The following is a 20,888-nucleotide window of genomic DNA, read 5'->3' as shown; positions in this document are numbered from 1 at the left end:
GCTACGGTAAAAATGTGCTAATTATAGATTAATTAGGCTTAAAAAATTATCTCGTGGATTAGTTCTCATGCAATTAGTTTTGTAAGTAGTCTATGTTTAATACTCCAAATTAGAGGATCTCAATCCAGTATATAAACATCCGATGTGACGTGGACTAAAGTTTAGTCCCTAGAACAAAACACCTCCTTAATCACAATTTAACAAACTCGAGGGGCTAAAACGCAAATTCGCCGAAATCGGATAACATACCACACCACGATAGCGGCGAAGCAGAAGCCTCCCGCACTTGCTGCTCTCCCCTTCCACTCTCATCCCCTTCCCCTCCCACCACCCTTCGCCATGGCCGTCTCCACCTCCGCCTCCTCCACCCTCCCGCTCCTCTCCCTCCATCGCGCCGCGGGGAACCCCAACCCGGCCGCACTCTCCTTCCCGCCTCCCCTCCGCGCGCCCCCGCTCCGCTCCCGCGCCGCCGCTGCCGCGGCCTCCGCCGCAGCACCGCCCGCCGAGACCATCCCCGACATGCCCGAGGTACGTGGGCTACCCAGCCCCGCTACCTATGCTTAGCATCTCTTTTTTCCATCATTTCAGACTGTTTGTGTTCCTACTGGAGGAGGAGACTGTCAGTTAGTTTTATATGTGTAGGCCAAATTAGTACCCCATTCGTGAGGTGTAATTGTGTAAGCCTGTAATAAGGAATTAGTGCAGTGTAGTGCACATCTGTTCGCTAACTGTGCTGTGCTTATGCTTTCAGGAGACGGAGGGGACGGGGATTCCGATGCCGTCGTCGATTGGGGATGATGGGGAGCAGGTACCTTATCCTAGAGCTAACGTTGTTAAAACGTCTAATGCTTTATTTTAGTAATGTCATTGATGCGAGCACTTCGAGAATTTTTCGTCCTTACCATCTAGATTCTATTCCTTAGTTCTAATTGAATGACGTGCAATCCTTAATTCTGTTCCATAGCGATTACTGAGTACGTTGTATGTCAATGTGGTTCTCAGTAAGTGAGTTGTGGCATTATGTGAAGTAAAGTTTTTCAGTCTTAATGGCTTTACTGTTGGCACAAACGGGTTACTTTGTCTTTGTGATTTGGATTTGGATACTAGAACTCCTTCCATGGATGCCACCGTAGATTGTATAATGCCTTTAACCCTAATGTTTATGAGTTAATGTGTTATTATGCATGAGGTGACATGAAACAGGGTGCCATATATCCTTGATTTTTTTAACGGAAGTGGGGATAATAACCAAGTCACACACATCAAATGCTGTTTGTTTGGAGGTCGATGGTGGTCATGATTTCCATGCTCAGCTTAATGCTAGAGTTCTTCCTGGATGAAATGGTCTAACCACTTGTATTTCCCTGTATTACTCCAATGTTTCCTGATCATTCATGTTTTGTTCCTCCTTGGAATTGGTATACATCACCAAAGGCACTTTTGGTGTTAGTAGAAAAAAGATGAGCCCATTTGTCTATGCTAATTTAAAGATGATATGAAATTGCCTTATCATCTCTCTCCGTTCTGTCGATAGCTTTATCCTCTCACTCTTGCGAGTTTCTCCATATCAATTATCCATTGAATTCTATATAACCATTCTCAACCATTTTTCTGTTGCTCTGATTATCTTCTATTTTGTATGTTATACATTTTGTTATTCCATGTTTAGTGCATACATGTATTGTTGGTAGTGTTCTACTCCAATATGCAAGAGGCACCATTTCTTCTATTAGCTTCTGTTGCATGTTGGTTCGAAGGAATGAATCTGACTTTTTGGTTGTCTAGTGAAAGATAGTCGTCACTAAAGCTGGCAAATCCTTTTATGTAAAACCGTGCCTGCTGCATGTTTGATGCCGTCCTTGGAACCACCCCTAGCCCTAGGTGTGTCCTAGACTCCTAGCTGCTGGAGATTTTTTGGCCTGTTTTTTCCTTTTTTACCTTAGACTATTAGCATGTGTTAGTGGCTACTGGTTACTCCCTATCATCTCTGTTTCTTGCTTCACGTCTTCCATGTGTTAAGCATGTCCATCGTGCATATGTATGCAGTTACTTTTTGGTGCTACTGCTGGAAAAGAAATTGTTACAAGGCCTTGTTCACAATTGCACTCCTCGTTAAGTGATTCCTCCAATGTATCACAAGAGAAAATAGTGATAACAAACAGATATGGAGAGAAAATCGTTGGTCTTTTGCATGAAGCTGGATCTAACGATATTGTAGTTTTGTGCCATGGATTTAGGTCATCAAAGGAAAGTAGAACCATACTATGTCTCAGTGATGCACTAACTTCAGAAAATATTAGCGTATTTCGTTTTGATTTCACTGGCAATGGAGAAAGTGAAGGCACATTCCAGTATGGCAACTATTACAAAGAGGTGGATGATTTGCGTGATGTAATTCTACATTTCAAGAAACACAAGCGTGACACCCGCGGTATTGCTGGCCACAGTAAAGGAGGAAATGTGGTCATCCTGTATTCATCCATTCATCGAGATGTAGCTAGTATTATTAACATGTCTGGAAGATTTGATCTAAGACGTGGAATTGCTGATCGTCTTGGAAGTGATTATATGGAAAAGATAGACCGGTATGGGTTCATTGATGTGGGAGTGAAAACAGGACGTTCCATCTACCGTGTAACCAAAGAAAGTCTGATGGATCGCCTTAAGATAGATATGAAGAGTGCATGCATGTCTATTGATCCTAAATGCAGGGTTCTGACAATTCATGGTTCTGATGATGATATTGTGCCATCAGAGGATGCCCTAGAATTTGACAAATATATAAGCAATCATGAATTGAGTATTATTGAAGGAGCTGATCATAGATATTCATTGCATCACCTTGAGTTGGCTACCATTGTACTGAAATTTATTAAGTATGAGTGAGAGAAGATTGTTAAAATAAATGTAACCATGGCATTATATGTTTTATTTCAATAACCTTATTATGGTTATTCACTGATTCATTTCACTGTTTATCTTTTGTTTTTCCAAATTCTACAGAATTTAGGAAAATATTTCTACTTGAGTGTGTACTGCTTCCCACATTGTACTCAAGCTAACTCTGACAATGGTAGTGAATATGCTAAGCGTACATGAAATTTAAAGCTTTTTTTTCCCATCGACAACTTCCTAACTGTATTTCCTGTAATCCTACCGCCAATTGCATTATTCCATGTTTTGCTTCAGTGTTTCTTCCGTTTACCTGTGGAAGTTGCTATTTTCTGGAACACTAATGCCATTTAGGGTCAATGTTTTCTGTTTTCAGTTGGCACCCAAGCAGAAGATCAGAATTAAGCTGAGGTCTTACTGGGTACCATTGATCGAGGACTCCTGTAAGAAGATCATTGAAGCTGCAAAAACAACAAATGCAAAGACGATGGGTCCAGTTCCTCTGCCAACCAAGCGAAGAGTATATTGTGTGCTCAATTCTCCTCACGTGCACAAAGATTCAAGGTTCCATTTTGAGATCAGAACGCACCAGCGATTGATTGATATCATGTACCCGACTGCACAAACAATAGATTCCTTGATGCAGCTCCAGCTCCCTGCCGGGGTAGATGTTGAGGTTAAGCTATGATTTCATGATTCACGTGGAGCTGGAGTTTTAAAATTTGCTGGTGTAATGTAATGCTCTTTTCTGATCATTTTGCTATCCGAGACTTGAACAAATGTAGAGCAACAGGGAAAAAAGTTCGTATATGAAGTATTGAATGAGAATGTCACTTTATGTTATGTCAGTGTTTCTGGTTATACGTACTGCAAGTTATTTGTGGGAGCAAACTATATGCATGATTATAGTGTTGAAATAGTACGATCCTGCAAATGGCCTACTAATTCGGTTTGAAATTCAACTTCTATATCTGGACCTCCAAAATTTGTATGACCATAGAGTTGAAACTCTATTCGTCATGGCTGCTGCACTGACTTCTGGGCTGATTCAGAAAGCTGACAAAGCTTAACTGTTTTTTTCTTCTAAAATGATCGCCTTTCTATTTAAGAGTCTTATTTATTGGGGACGTTGATCGATCAATTAAACTGCTAGTTACTGATGACCTGCCAGGAGGGAAAACAACCGTAATAAGTAGTCACTAGGGTAGGCACATCTTAATACACTTTCTGAGATTGAGTTTCCTCTCCACAATCTTATGCCATGTTTGGAATGGGTGAATTTTCTAGAAGTCCTGTGCAGCAACTCATTCCAAATTATTGGTTTCAAAGGAACTCTGGTAGAAATTGGAAGGAGTATTAGCTAAGCAAGAAAACAAACAGACTAGTTAGCTGCAGATTCCAAACTTTAATCAGATCGGGAGGGTATGATGTCTAGCCTAAAATCACACAAATTTAAAGCCTGTATGGGAAACAGTACTAAATAAGCTTCGTCTTATAGACACTAAAAGCATAAACTTTATCGCATCCACAAAGGTCAGGTAAAGTATGGATTCCAAGAATCGCATAGTGGAATTCAACCAACCACTCTTTAATTTCTGAGAAAAAAAAAAACATGAAACCGATCGTCTTGGCACTAGCTACCAATCATGATGCACGATATTTAAAGATATCTGTGTCAACCAAATATTCTTCCTGGTAGGGGAAAATGGAAGAGAGTTGGTCCTTAGCAGCCTGCAGCCTGCAGGCTGCAGCCCCATTCGCAGATGTTCTTCAGTGCCATCGTTTTTCCCTTTCACTCCATATCGAAAACGACCAAACATGGTCAAAGGCTCAAAGCAGCCGCTGATCGACAAGCCAAGTCCATAATTTATTTTCAGTGATGATCTTGCCTGCCTGCTTCAGTTGAAAATTTGGCTGCTAATCGCTACAGGAAATAGATGCTTCCTTTGATTGACACTTTTAAAGCATTCATCATGACACTGATCCTGAAATGCAGAACCGCCAACAATGAATGTCACCATCAGGTCACTGAAGTGAATATACGTACGCTATACCATTTCACATCGAGATCGGCAAGCAAAGTTCGCAATACAACATGCTAGAAAAAAGTATTCTACCATTTCTATTAGTGGCAATTATTGCGTGCTGGATAAGATCAATCGCTGATAACAACATAATATCCTGTTCACTGACAAATCTCTCTCAGAGCAGCACAGAATAATTTCCACCATATGCAGGCAAAAATCATCGGTCACTCTGCAACAACCTTACTGTTTTCGACAGAGATAGCTCCTATCTGTAGCAGAAAAGAAAACCTCAAAAAAGAAGCATCTGATCACCAACATGATAGTAACTTTTGTGGTTGCGATTCGCGAATGCGAATATTCAGTGTTCATTTGATCAGCTCCTTGTTCCCGTTGCGTGTTGCGAATTTCAATGGCTCTTTTGGGACCTTCCCTTCGGAATTTCACCCATATCCTCTTTGTTAAAAAAGAAGGCTAGCCTTTTTCGATTTCGAGTGCAGTGGCTGTATCTGTAGCATAGCAGCTACTACGTTTGACCCTAGCTACCATCGGCTTTGCTTTCACTGCTGTGTCACTTGGTACGTTGGCGCCAATAATCGCGGGGCTGGATCGCTTGTATCCAAGCAATTCTGGGGCCCTGGTTCTATGAATCCAGATTGTTATGTTGGTAGGCTGATATTTTCGGATAATGGAATTCGTTTTATCCTCTTTTTTTTGGAAGAAAGTTATAACCAATTATTATAGGTGGTAGGTTGAACGAGTGCAAATTACTAAAACAAACTACTTAAAACACCAGCCTAAAGACATAAGTAATATCTATTGCTAAACCTCTATCTATGATTGACGGAAATTTATGTAACCGATGTTTCTGCGCAATGGCTTGCAAGTCACATGTAGTTCATGTGTTCCTCAAACTAGGGAAACAAAATATCTAAAACCAACTGCCAATTGTTGTGCCGATCAAATTTTATAAGCATCACACTAGTTGTGACTGATATCGAACTGAAACGTAAAATAATATCACAGCTTAACTTAGCTGTAAATCAGCCATTGGCCCAAATTTTACCACCGCCACAACCAACGAAACCATTTTTTTTAATAAAAAGCAATTGGATGGCTCATATAGTGATATGCGTGGGAATTGTGGCAGATGGCAACATGATCTCAAACAGATTTGAAAAAAAAACATTGGTGATCTCAAATGGATAAACAAAATAATATGTATGCTATCTGTTCTAAAATAAAATATAAGTACTTTCAGATTGTTTAGTAAATATTAAGAATAAGGGAAAATATATTTTCAGTCACGCCATTGGTAAAATATTGAATTGTTTAGATTGCTTTCCCAAGCTTATGATTGATTGAAAGCTCGGATTTTTGTGCATTACAAGCACCATGTCATATAAAATCATATATTTTGGAACGGAAAGACTATGTTAGTTTCACTCGCCATTTTTCTAATTCTGTAATTCTTTTTAGTTTATCTGACATTGGTTGTGTGTATGATTAGTCAAAGGAGATGCTAAAATTTATACCTATCTATCTATCTATTATATTATTAAAACAGCTTTGAAAGGATACACAACGTTTACCGTGGGAGCTAGAAATTCTCACATCAATCGGAGAAAAAGAAAAAAAAAAGGACAGTCCAAGTAGAACTACAATCTAAAAATAGCTGAAATTCGGAATAAAAAATAAGCAATATTGAGAGAAGTTTCCATATAAAAACCCAATACGAGATTAATCAAAATTCGAAATAAAAATAAAATAAAATCTAAAATTAGAAAAGGAAAAGATAGTCCAAATAGAAATACAATTTAAAAATAAGAGAAATTCGGAATTAAAAATAAGCAATATTGAAAGAAGTTTCCATATAAGAACCCAAAATGAAATTAATCAACATTCGAAATAAAAATAAAATAAAATCCAAAATTAGAAAAGGAAATGAGAGTCCAAGTAAGAATATAATTTAAAAATAGCTGAAATTCGAAATTAGAAATAAGGAATATTAAAATTAGAGTCCATATAAGAACCCAATACGAGGTTAATTAAAATTCGGAATAAAAATAAATAAATCTGAAATTAGCAAAAGAAAATAAAAGAAAAGTTCAAGTAGGAACACAATTTAAAATTAGTTGAAATTCGGAATTAAAAATAAGCAATATTGAAAGAAGAATCCATATAAGAACCCAATACGAGATTAATTAAATTTTAAAATTAAAAATAAAATAATATCTAAAATTAGAAAAATTAAAAGAGAGTTCAAGTAGGAATACAATTTTGAAACAACTGAAATTGAAAATAAAAACATTAAAAGAACACAATACGATATTAACTATTTTTTTAAAAAAAATCTGAAATTAGAAAAATAAAAATAAGATTTCAATTAGGAATGCAATTTCTAAATAACTAAAATTTGTGACACATGACGAGATAAATTAAGTAGCAGGCCTATAAAGGAGTAGAGTGGTGACGGTTCATACGACATATAAAAATTGTTAATAAAACACCAAATAGAATCCTAGTGACAATTAAAAGGAGGGACGTCAGGCAGGCCATGAAGCAAACGAGTAACGCGGTTCTCGGGACTTCTAGAAAGTTAAAAAAATAAACCCCATTGATAATCATATTCGATTTTTAAAATCTCAATGACAATAAAAAGGAGAAGCAGCGGGCGGGGTGTATAAGAGTATAGTTGTAGAGTCACCGACGGTTGACGAGACTTCTAGAAAATAAAAAATGAATTCCAACGTTAGTTATGTTCGATTTTTAGAATCACAATGACAATAAAGAGTAGGCAGCGGCCGGGTTGTAGAGGGGCATAGTGGCATCGTTTGCTGGGACTTCTAAAAATTATAAAAAATAATACTAAAGGTCCAATTTTTAAAGGTTCGAAACTTCCAAAAAGTAAAAAAAAACAATGATAAACATGTTCGATTTTAAAATCTCAATGACAATAAAGAAGGGAGGCAGTGGGCGCGCTGTAGAGGAGTACAATGGTAAAGCCGCTGATGGTTTGGCGGGACTTTTAGAAAGTAAAAATAAACCCAAACGATAATTATGTTTGATTTTTAAAATCTCAATGAAAATAAAGAGAAGAGACCGTGGACGGGTCGTAGAGGAGTATAATGGCAACGTTTGACGAGACATCTAGAAATTGTAAAAATGAAACCCAACGTGACAATAAACTCTAAAAACTATAAAATCCAATTTTTAAATGTTCCAAGAAGAATGAATAGAAATAGTGGTAGATCGAGCAAGCAAATAAAGAAGAAGATGACATAAAATGTAGCAACTGGTGTGACTTTTAAAAACTATATAATTAGAAGCACGAGGATGATAAAGTTTGGTCTTTCAAAGTCTTAAGACAATGAAATAGCTATTTAATAAATTTTAAGTAAAATCATACTTAAAAAAATATATGATTTTGTTTGGGTGCTAGCCGCGCAATTGCGCGAGCCACCCAGCTAGTTTAGATAAAAACAGAACTACATCAGCTAATAAAGGCGATACCGGATAAAACGATAGCGAGACGTAACCTACAAGTGTCTTCCATGAATTGTCATGAAGAAAAATATCAAATTTAGCATGAGACATGATCTCCATTGGTTGATCTAATAAGCCAAAACAAAAGCTAAAATTTAAATTTTCGAACTTGATTTTGAAGATAATTTTTAAGTTATTTTAAAATAATTGCCTTTTTAGCATCTATCTATTATATTATTAAGACAGCTCGAAAAGAAGGCACCACGTTCGCTGTGGAGGCTAGAAATTCCCACATTAATCGGAGAAAAAGAAAAGAAGAGTCCAAGTAGAAATACAGTTTAAAAATAGCTGAAATTCAGAATTAAAAATAAGCAATATGGAAAGAAGAGTCCATATAAGAACCCAATACAAGATTAATCAAAATTTGGAATAAAAATAAAATAAAATACAAAATTAGAAAAGGAAAAGAGAGTCCAAGTAGGAATACAATTTAAAAATAACTGAAATATGGAATTAAAAATAAGGAATATTAAGATAAGAGTCCATATAAGAACCCAATACGAGATTAATTAATATTCGGAATAAAAATTAAAATAAAATCTGAAATTAGTAAAAAGAAAAGAAGAGTTCAAGTATGAATACAATTTAAAATTAACTGAAATTCGGAATTAAAAATAAGCAATATTGAAAGAAGAATCCATATAAGAACCTAATACGAGATTAATTAAAATTTAGAATAAAAATAAAATAATAATATACAAAATTAGAAAAATCAAAAGAGAGAGTTCAAGTAGGAATACAATTTTGAAACAACTAAAATTCAAAAATTAAAAATTAATAAATTAAAAGAACACTATATGGTATTAATTAAATTTTTTAAAAAATAAATTCTGAAATTAGAAAAATAAAAAAGATTTTAATTAGGAATACAACTTATAAATAACTAAATTAGTGATAAAAAAACAAAAGACTATTGAAAGAAAAGACCATCTAAAACACATGACGAGATAAATTAAGTAGTAGGCCTATAAAGGAGTAGAGTGATGGTGGTTGATACAACATATAAAACTGTTAATAAAACACCAAATAAAATTCTAATGACGATTAAAAGGAGGGATAACATGCAGGCCATGAAGCAAACAAGCAAGCCGGTTGTCGGGACTTCTAGAAAGTAAAAAAAATCAACCCCATTAATAATCATATTTGATTTTTAAAATCTCAATGATAATAAAAAGGAGAAGCAGCGGGCGGGATGTATATGAATATAGTTGCAGAGCCGTCAACGGTTGGCGGGACTTCTATAAAATAAAAAAAATTCCAACAATAGTTATGTTTGATTTTTAGAGTCCCAGCGGATGGGCCATAGAGGAGTACAGTGGCATCATTTGACGGGACTTCTAAAAATCATAAAGAATGAAACCCAACAAGACAATAAGCTCTAAAAACTTCAAGGTCCAATTTTTAAAGGTTCGGAACTTCTAAAAAGTAAAAAAAAAAAAGAGCCCCAATGAAAATCATGTTCGATTTTAAAATCTCAATGACAATAAAGAAGGGAGGCAGCAGGCGAGCCATAAAGGAGTACAGTGGCAAAGCCGCTGACGGTTTGGTGGGACTTCTAGAAAGTAAAAAATGAACCCAAACGATAATTATATTTTATTTCTAAAATCCCAATGACAATAAAGAGAAAAGACAATGGACGGGCTATAGAGGAGTATAATGTTAGCGTTTGACGGGGCTTCTAGAAATTATAAAAATGAAACCCAACGAGACAATAAACTCTAAAAACTATAAGATCCAATTTTTATAGGTTTCAAGGAGAATAAATAGAAACAGTGGTGGATCGATCAAGCAAATAAATAAGGATATGACAAAAGTAAGGGGTAGCAGCTGGTGTGACTTTTAAAAACTATATAATTAGAAATATGGGGATGATAAAGTTTGGTCTTTCAAAGTCTTAAGACAACGAGATAGCTATTTAATAAATTTTAAGTAAAATTATACTGAAAAATATATGATTTTGTTTGGGTGCTAGCCGCGCAATTGCGTGGGCCACCCAGCTAGTTATATTATTAAAACAGCTTTGAAAGGAGGCACTGAAAGTTCAAGTGCCATTGATTTGGTTTTGATGATTAATAACAAATCCAATTATGTGAGACTAATATTTTTATAAGCATTTCTTTGCCTAGTCTCATGTGGATATGAAAGTGGAGTGTTGGTGGACCTAAATCACAAGGATGAAATGCATGGAGATCAAGCTATATGTATCACTCTTTATCTTCATGTACATATTGATATGTTCGTATATAATATTTCCACGTGATTGGCATATGCATGTGAGACTAATGTTTTGTTTGAGTATTATCTCTTATTTAGTCTATTTACATTGAGAACTTGGAGATGATGAAGGTATGTTTTTATTTTAATATCTATATTTGAGAAATGCCTTCTATTCTTGTATAGGATAAGCTCTCAATGTTTAATATCTTGTTATGCATACTCTTGCTTCACACAAATATTTTGTATGCATACATTTAGGGGGAGCAAATCCTATACTTTAGTTATGCATGTAATCGATCCAAGTTATTCACCTTCATTTAATTAGGATCTTTACATTTGAATAAATATTTGAGTATATGACACTTGTGGTGTTGATTAATACTCATCATGTATTCATATCCTTTTATACATGCGATCGGTTGGTCAACATGTGGAGGTTGACAACCGGATCATTAGGACTAATAATTTTATTGAGTTGAATGAAAGAAATAGGTCCCAAGGATTACAAAGGTGTTGATGCTCAAGTGATATCATTACAACTAACAATACCAAGAATGACAAAGTGAAGATATTGAAGATGTGTGATACGAAGTGGCTATTATGGCAAGACGGTGAAGGGCAAGCGATGTTCGGTCGCGATGGACCATGCGGCGGTGAAGAGCAAGCAAGGGGCTTGGTGCCGAAGAACCAAATCCGGTGGTGAAGGGCGAGTGACGGCTTTGTCATGATGGACCGTGCGAGACCATTTGAAGCTACAAGTAACCGCATCAATCATTTGAAGAATATATGGTGAAACGGTATCGGCATTGGCGTCCCTCAAGACAACAAAAGAAAGATGAAAAAAAAGGCATTCTTAATGGTATAATTATCTTCTTATTTACATTTGAGTTTAGGAATGCCGTACTATTAAGAGGGATGCAACGTCGAGGTGTTTGTGTATGACTCAGTGCTCAAAGTGACCTATCATAGTGCTACCTTTAGAGAAACCCAAGCTTTAACCTATCCTTTGAGTGGTTTTGACCTTGTTTTTGGTTGAGTTGGGTAGTCCTCTGAGTGAGCTTTCCATAGAGTCCAAGTTCATCAAAAACGGACTCCCGAGCGAAAAGTTACCGGAAACTCCGAAAATTTTCGGAGTTAACTCCGAAAATTTTTGGACATTCCGAAAATAGCTGCGAATCTGAGATTTGCTTCTGTAAGTTTTCGGACTTGTCCGAAAATGCTTTTCAGAAACTCCGAAAATTACAGTCTTAGCCTCCAACGGCTAGTTTTTGAGGGGCTCAGGTATATAAACTCCTCCACCCCTCCTTTGAGTGGCTGCTACTCTTGGGGAGTATTAGACACATCCAAAGCCAAATAGCCATCCCCATTTCTCTACCTTTGTGGTGCCTCTTTGTGAAGGGGATTTGAGAAGGGGAGAGAGTTGGATTGAGAGAGTGAAGAGTTGAGAGCTAGTGAGCTTCACTCCATCCTTTGTGTTGCCTCTTTGTGAGAGGGATTTGAGAAGGGGAAAGAGTTGGATTGAGTGATTGAGAAGTTGAGAGCTAGTAAGCTTCACTCCATACTTTGAGCACTCGAGTTCATAGCAAGCAAATCTTCGATTGTGTTTGTTACTCTTGGGGACTAAGGTCTCCTATACGGCTAGGCATCGCCGGTGAGCACCCAAGGTTGTGGTGTGCCACGGAAAGTTTGTGAAGGCTTCGATTTCGCCTCCACAAGGGAAGAAATCAAGAGTGAAACCGAGGAGTGCATTTGTGCAACCTCGTGAGGAAAGGGTTGAAATAGACTTGGCCCTTGTGGCTCCTCAACGGAGACGTATGATCCGTAGATCCGAACTTCGGGAAACAAATCACGTGTCTCCTCTCTTGGTTTGCCCATTTGTGCATTCTCTCATATTGTACTTGAGCTTGTTTTTACCCGATCTACTTGTATGCTTAATTAATTTAGTTGGTGACCTTATATCTTGTTTAGATACCTTATTTGTCTCCTTTTGATTCATATACATTTTGTTTATTTGAGCTACAAGTTCATAGCTAGTGTTTTCTTCCATTATCCGCCGAACTTTTCGGTTGAGACCGGAACTTCCAATCTCATATCGGAAGTTCCTATTTGAACCGAAAGTTCTCATCATTCTAATATGCTAAGAAGTTCTGATAATTTTTAGGAACGCCTATTCACCCCCCCCCCCTCTAGGTGACATTAAGGTCCTTTCAGGCACCACGTTCGCTGTGGGGGGCTAGAAATTCCCACATTAATCGGAGAAAAAGAAAAAAAGAGTCCAAGTAGAAATACAATTTAAAAATACCTTAAATTCGGAATTAAAAATAAGCATATTGAAAGAAGTTTCCATATAAGAATATGATACGAGATTAATCAAAATTTAAAATAAAATAAAAAATAAAATCTAAAATTAGAAAAAGGAAAGGAGAGTCCAAGTAGAAATATAATTTAAAAATAACTGAAATTTAGAATTAAAAATAAGCATATTGAAAGAAGTTTCCATATAAGAACCCAACACGAGATTAATCAAAATTCGAAATAAAAATAAAATAAAATCCAAAATTAGAAAAGGAAAGGAGAGTCCAAGTAGAAATACAATTTAAAAATAGCTGAAATTCGGAATTAAAAATAAACAATATTGAAAGAAGTTTCCATATATATAAGAACACAATACGAGATTAATTAAAAGTCGAAATAAAAATAAAAAATAAAAATCCAAAATTAGAAAAGAAAAATGAGAGTCCAAGTAGGAATACAATTTTAAAATAGTTGAAATTCGGAATTAAAAATAAGGAATATTAAAAGAAGAACCCAATACGAGATTAATTAAAACTCAGAATAAAAATAAATAAATCCGAAATTAGCAAAAGAAAATAAAAAGGAGTTCAAGTAGAAATACAATTTAAAATTAGCTGAAATTCGGAATTAAAAATAAGCAATATTGAAAGAAGAATCCATATAATAACACAATACGAGATTAATTAAAATTTAGAATAAAAAATAAAATAATATCTAAAATTAGAAAAAATAAAAGAGAGTTCAAGTAGGAATACAATTTTAAAATAACTAAAATTGAAAATAAAAAATAAAAACATTAAAAGAACAGAATACGGTATTAACTAATTTTTTTTAAAAAAATCTGAAATTAGAAAAAGAAAAATAAGATCAATTAGGAATACAATTTATAAATAACTAAAAATTGTGATACAAATAAAGATTATTGAAAGAGAAGACAACCATCTAAAACACATGATGAGATAAATTAAGTAACAGGCTTATAAAGAAGTAGAGTGGTGACGGTTGATACGACATATAAAAATTGTTAATAAAACACCAAATAGAATCCTAATGATGATTAAAAGGAGGGAAGTCAGGCAGGCCGTGAAGCAAACGAGTAAGGCGGTTATCGGAACTTCTAGAAAGTAAAAAATAAATAAACCCTATTGATAATCATATTCGATTTTTAAAATCTCAATGACAATAAAAATGAGAAGCAGCGGGCGGGGTGTATAAGAGCATAGTTGCAGAGCCACCGACAGTTGACGGGACTTCTAGAAAATAAAAAATGAATTCTAACGATAGTTATGTTCGATTTTTAGAATCACAATGACAACAAAGAGTAGACGGCGGATGGGCTGTAGAGGGGCATAGTGGCATTGTTTGATGGGACTTCTAAAAATTATGAAAAATGAAACTACAAGTCCAATTTTTAAAGGTTCGGAACTTCTAAAAAGTAAAAAAAAAACAATGATAATCATGTTCGATTTTAAAATATCAATAACAATAAAGAAAGGAGGCAGCGGGCGAGCCGTAGAGGAGTACAATAGTAAAGCCGCTGACGGTTTGGCGGGACTTCTAAAAAGTGAAAATGAACCCAAACGATAATTATATTTGATTTTAAAAATCTCAATGACAATAAAGAGAAGAGACAATGGACGGACCACAGAGGAGTATAATGGCAACGTTTGACGGGACTCTAGAAATTATAAAAATGTAACCCAACGTGATAATAAACTCTAAAAACTATAAAATCCAATTTTTAAAGGTTCAAAGAAGAATGAATAGAAATAGTGGTAGATCAAGCAAGCAAATAAAAAAGGAGATGACATAACGGGTAGCAACTGGTGTGACTTTTAAAGCCTATATAATTAAAAACACAAGGATGATAAGGTTTAGTCTTTCAAAGTCTTAAAACAATAAGATAGCTATTTAATAAATTTTAAGTAAAATCATACTTAAAAAAATATATGATTTTGTTTAGGTGCTAGCCGCGCAAATGCGCGGGACACCCAGCTAGTTGACTTTTAAATCGCTACAAATAAATATATAAAAGTTTTAACTATAAATTCAATTTTATTCTCCGATAAATATTTTGATTTATTAGAAAATATGGATAACCAACTAGGCTCGTAATAAGTCAGCAAGTGAGGCATGTGTCAGCTCTCAGCTGGCAGTAGTTTTTGTTAGCTAGACATGCGACCCATCGAAAAACTTTGTTTGTCAATTAGCGGATGTCATCCCCTAACCTTGTTCCTGAATGCCCCACGTTACCACGTACGCCCTTGCATCATCTCATTTGCATAATTAGATAGCCCAGTGACACTTTGCTTGCATCTCAAGAAGGCTGGGAGGAGAAGACCCCAGTCAAACCTCCAAAGGTTATGCGAGAATCATATCGCAGGTGCAGGTTCAGCTAGCCGAACCCGACGACTTCTCCTAACCTCGTCACTCCAAACGTCATCCTTTCCTGGCTAACTAGGATTCGCTGCGGCGTCCTTTCATGGCTTCTGGGTGTGATGTTGTATGTGGGACTGCACAATGAATCCCAAAGAGTTTGACACTCGATCCGAACTGTTTTCGGTTTGCTTTGCTCATGTTACTTATGGTCAATAGTCAACACAGGATCGATGACTACAGTTGTACTAGAATCTCCATGCGGATAATCTGGTGTTATTTCTCCCTCCAAAACTATATATATATATATATATATATATATATATATATATATATATATATATATATATATATATATATATATATATATATATATATATATATATATATATATATATATATATATATATATATATATATATATATATATATATATATATATATATATATATATATATATATATATATATATATATATATAGACACACACACACTTCGCACTTATTGTTAGTTGGGGACACTAATCAAAACTGATGCCGAAGAATAAGTAAAAAAAAGTTTAAAAAAAACCTAAAAATCAGTTCTAAAGTTTAAATTTGGTTCTGCCTTATCAAGACGTTTTGTTTGTGTGTGTGTGTGTGTTAGATTTCAGGCGTGAAGAAAATGCGAGCAAAAACAGATCTTGCTTTGTGTGGTGCCACACATGTTACGGCCGGCGTGCACAACTGCACACACATGTTCACCGAGCGCGACATCTTCCGCCCGCGCGTATCCCACACGATCGCGCGCGGGGCCGGGGATACGATGTTCGCGGCGGGCACCCGCAGCGACGCCTCGACCAGACGCCGCGCGGCACACAAGCGGCAGAGGGAGAGCGTGCGTGCGTGTGCGGTTTTGCACCAAGTTGCCCCCACGCTATCCTCCCGGGGCAATATTCGGCTTTCGCGTCGCTGTCCGCCTCCATCGCCGCCGCTTCCCTTCTCCCCTCCTTCCCCATCATCGCGCGCGTTTTCGCGTACAATTTGGTACTCCACTACAGCCAAGTGCGTGACGAGGCGTTCGTCACCGTGTGGCTTTGTGCGCGGGGCGTCTCGTTTGTCTTTGCCGTTTCGGCAGCAAATTCTTTTTCTAACCTCAAAGTTGCTGTTGGAATCTTGCACTGTTGCCCACACTGCCGATTGATCTTTTATCCTTTGGGGCATATGCTCGAGTTCAACAGTTCCATCGATCATGGCTCCTTTTGCGTGTCCATCCTGTTGGTCATCCACTAAAATGCGTTTCTTCTCGCAAAAGAAAAGAAGAATGCGTTTCTGTTTCTCCAAAGGACCAAGATTTTATCTGTATGGGCACGACACGTACGTCCACGGTCCACGTAGTACGTGTGTAATTACAAGATGCCCAGTAAAATTATTTCTGTTGTGCAGTCGATGTGTACATGGGCACACAAACGTACGGCGGTCAAACACAAATTTTAACAGAAGGCTACCTTGACACCAAAGAAACCTCCATCTCAGAAAGTTTCTTTGAAACTTCTCTGCCTCCTCTCTCCAGTGACACATATATATAGTAGCTCAAGCACCAGCCGCTCGTGTCACCATTCTCCTCTTGCGATTTCACCACCACCGCCACGGCCTCTGCCTCTCGCTCTCTCTCTCTCTAGGCGGCGCAAATGGCAGCCTGCGTCGACAAGTGGCCGCCGGCGGCGTACCTGTGCCGCCTGCCGGAGAAGTTCTACTGCGTCTTGCCGGACTGCACCGCTACGGACCGTCCGGTGGTCACCGCATCGGCGGCGCCGGCGCCGGCCGCTAGCGGGAGCAGCGGCGACTACGTGTGGGACGTGCTGCGCGCCGAGGCGCAGGACGACGCGGACGACGAGCCGCTCCTCCGCAAGTTCTACCACGACCTCGTCCTGTCGCGGCCGTCGCTGGAGTCCGCGCTCGCCTCGCTGCTGGCGGCCAAGCTCTGCATCCCCGGCGCGCTGCCGCAGGACCAGCTCCGGGACCTCCTCGCCGGCGCGCTCGCCGCGCACCCGGAGGCCGGGCGCGCCGCGCGCGCCGACCTCGTCGCGGCGCGCGACCGCGACCCGGCCTGCGCCAAGATGGTCCACTGCTTCCTCTACTACAAGGGCTTCCTGGCACTGCAGGCCCACCGCGCGGCGCACGCGCTCTGGTCCGACAACCGCAGGGCGCCGGCTCTCCTCCTCCAGAGCCGCGCCTCCGAGGTGTTCGGCGTCGACATCCACCCCGGTGCGCGCATTGGCTGCGGCATCCTGCTCGACCACGCCACGGGCGTCGTCATCGGCGAGACGGCCGTCGTCGGCTACGACGTGTCCATCCTGCACGGGGTGACGCTGGGCGGCACGGGGAAGGAGTCCGGCGACCGGCACCCCAAGGTCGGGGACGGTGTGCTGATCGGCGCCGGGGCGAGCGTGCTCGGCAATGTGCACATTGGCGACGGAGCGAAGATCGGAGCCGGCGCAGTCGTGCTACGGGACGTGGCGGACGGAACCACGGCCGTCGGGAACCCAGCGAAGCCGATCATCGGCAAGAAGGCGGCGCCGCAACGGCGGCCGGAAGAGCTTCCCGGGGTAACCATGGAGCAGAGATGGTCGGATTGAATGGCTTGCATAGCGTGCAGTGTGAACGCAAAATGGTTAGTAACTTTTAGTACAAGAGAGTTTCCCACCAAAAGTTATTTTCTGGTGATGACTACTCTTGTAAACCTATACTACTCTATAGAGATTAGACAAGTATTTGGCCTGGGAATGAGCTCAATTAGCATTGAGCCCTTTCAAGTCAAAACTTTTTTTTTCATTTTTTTTTACTTTTCCTAAGGAATAACGAAAAACGTCTCTGATCATCTATTGCCTCCTTGTAAGTATAGTAGGAGCTCATCCTCTTGTATGTTCTTCTGCTTCTTTGGAAGATCATATCTTTCTTCTTACAATGTGAAATACGGATGCTTTCTTAAATACTGATTGATACATACCGAGTACAGTTTCTGAAATCTGACCAAGTATAATGGTTTGACGAAACCCAATGTGTGAAGGTGGTCAACTAGCCAGTAGATGAAGACTAGTGGATAATTTTAACTTGACTAAGCACATTTTGGAGGGCTCCTTCAAACAAACCAGAGTTCTAGAGCACAAAGTATAGTAAGCCCAAACGAAAATATGACCACTAAAATGTGAACGAGTTGCATAAAAAACCAAAGAGAACATTTCCTTCAAGACTTCGTCCAAATAAATCGGCTAAATTTACGGCCTTTTTCGTGTTTACATCACAGACACAAATAATTGACAAGATTGGGTATGCTGTGAACGGAAGGACGTCAGGATAGATCCAAGTGGATGCGAACTGATGGTTTTTGTGATAATGGTAATGGTAATCCCGGTATTTATTACTGCAACAGATGTGACGCTGTAGCTTTTGTTAGAAAGGCAGAAACTTTTAGGCTCTCCTTCAGCAAAGTCAACTTGATATCCAGTAAGATATTGCTTGCAGAAACTGCCCTTGTATCCGCGTTCTCCAATATGAAGTCTGAAGGAATCGAATACCTCCAGCTGAGGCCCCAAGAAATAGATGAACTTCAGATTGGACGATAACGTTCCTTTGCTGAGAATACTGGAGATATATGGTTTTTAAACCAAGTTGATTCTTTTGGGGCATATTTTCAAACGATGTTACTACAGGGATACACAAAGTAGAGTGCAAATTCCAGGGAAAATAGGTACTACGACAAGAGTATAATCCTGGTTGTCCTGCATTTCACTTTGTGCTTCGAACTGTATATAAAACCGTGGGCTGAAGTTGTGTACACCGGCCCAATTAAGTTGTGAAGACAAGATACTCCGGTGGGAAAGGGCTACTGGAACGGCAATTTTGGGCTGGAAGGTGCCGACCCAGTGCCGCCATGTCTAAATCGCCAAGGCCCACTTGCGGGATATCAGTTAGGATGATAAGTTCACTATAGATCCCTCATCTTGACGCCGAGTTTGAATAACGTCATTGAACTGGAATACAAGATATAACGTTGCCCTCAACTTGCAAAACCTGTATATCCAAGATCCCAGGATAGTATAGTTCCCGGTTTTGGTTAATGTGGCAAGTGGGCCCCACATGTCAGCGGCCAACTCTTCTTCCTTCTTTCTCCCTCCCTTTTCCATATCTTCCCCATATCTGAGATTCTCACCAAGCTTTCGAGCAGAGGCCGATAGTAGGGTAGCGAGCGGCGCTTGATAGGGAGAGAGGCGGCCACTGTGGAAGGGATGACGGGAGAGCGACCTGCGGCGTAGAGAGCGGCCGGCGACTTGTAGAGGGGTGGCCAACGGGGAAGGTGAGGTAGCTGACGAGAGGACAGCAAGCAGCAGGGAGAAGAATGACTGCCGACTTGGGGTGGGGCGATGGCTGCTACGGACTAGAAGTGCAGCAGATGGCGTTCTTCCTCGTTTCTCCCTTATCTTCCCCCATCTTTCACCAGGCCTCCAAGCAACAAAAGGAGGGGAATGAGTGATAGGGAGAAGGGCGACCACTAGTGGGCCACTTTGTTTCGCATGGCGCGGTGGAGGCGACACTCGTGGATGGTGTCGCAGAGGGGATGGTTGAGGATGAACTTGTGGTAGGGAAACTTTAGGTTAGCCATCGATGAAGTGACGTGCCCGCTGCGCAACCACTCCCTGATCGCCTCCGCCTCGCAGGAGAACTAGTCGCCAGTGACCTGCAGGTCCGGCATCATCTCCTTCAGTATCAGGGGGAGGAAGTATGGCACTAGGGCGTCACGCTGCTGTCACCATCCCTTGGTCGTGCTCATTGCCACCTCGAGCATGCCGCAGTTCTCCTCCAGCAGCCGACACGACCGGTTCATCCTTGTCGTCGTAGCATTTCAGCTCGAGGAGCACCACCTCTCTAGTGACCTCCATCGGCTAAGCTTCCACACTCACATCCACCACCCCGCGTCTCCCTGCCGCCTGCCTCCCGCCAGTGATCACCCTTCTACCCGTCGCCCACCTTCCGCTCTGAAGGAAGAAGAGTAAGCCGTTGATACATGGGATCCACATAGGGCCAACTCACCACGTCAGCTAAAACCGTGCAATATATGTTTTGGGACCTTGGATACATTGGTTCTACAAGTTGAAGGACGCGTTATATTTGCTATTGTGGTTCAATGGCGTGACTCAAAGTAAAACGTCACGAGGAGGGACCTAAAATAAACTTATTCCTTTGAGTTAATACCTGCAGAAATGAGCCGAGTGCCCCAGATCAAGTAAAAAGCGGCCCAAAATTGTGAGAGCCCTCGGCCCAAAATCTGCCACGCCTTTGCTTTCCTGTGATCCCCTCCGGTTCCCCCACTAGCTGCAGCTGCCGATCTGCGCCGTCGTGGCCTGAACATTTTACTCCCTTTGCAGACGTATTACTAGCAAGCTTGCACATCATGCTTAGGCCCGGTTTAGATTCAAACTTTGAAACAAAAACATCACATCGAATTTTTCTACACATTATTTCATTTCCAATCAAACTTCCAATTTTAGCATGGAACTAA

The 20,888-nt window shown here is 39.6% G+C and overlaps 2 protein-coding genes across 3 annotated transcripts; both read left to right on the top strand.

Annotated features, from left to right (window-relative positions):
- Positions 1-271: 271 nt before the first annotated feature.
- On the top strand, positions 272-3,735 carry LOC4331942 (small ribosomal subunit protein uS10c). Of its 2 annotated transcripts, none has more exons than XM_015775575.3 (3): positions 272-528; positions 752-808; positions 3,269-3,735. In XM_015775575.3, the coding sequence occupies exons 1-3, from the start codon at positions 340-342 to the stop codon at positions 3,578-3,580; spliced, it is 558 nt and encodes a 185-aa protein (XP_015631061.1). In that variant the 5' UTR covers positions 272-339; the 3' UTR covers positions 3,581-3,735. The 2 variants fall into 2 exon arrangements, with proteins under 2 accessions (XP_015631061.1, XP_015631060.1); XM_015775574.3 differs by having other exon boundaries at positions 2,047-3,735.
- Positions 3,736-16,875: 13,140 nt separating this feature from the next.
- Positions 16,876-18,321, top strand: LOC4331941 (probable serine acetyltransferase 4). Its single transcript, NM_001417313.1, has one exon. The coding sequence runs from the start codon at positions 17,020-17,022 to the stop codon at positions 17,965-17,967; it is 948 nt and encodes a 315-aa protein (NP_001404242.1). The 5' UTR covers positions 16,876-17,019; the 3' UTR covers positions 17,968-18,321.
- The last annotated feature ends 2,567 nt before the right edge of the window (positions 18,322-20,888 follow it).

Source organism: Oryza sativa, chromosome 3, assembly GCF_034140825.1.
Source record: "Oryza sativa Japonica Group chromosome 3, ASM3414082v1".
Taxonomy (NCBI): domain Eukaryota; kingdom Viridiplantae; phylum Streptophyta; class Magnoliopsida; order Poales; family Poaceae; genus Oryza; species Oryza sativa.
The sequence above is the reverse complement of the archived record's forward strand: the minus strand, read 5'-3'. Positions and strand labels throughout refer to the sequence as shown.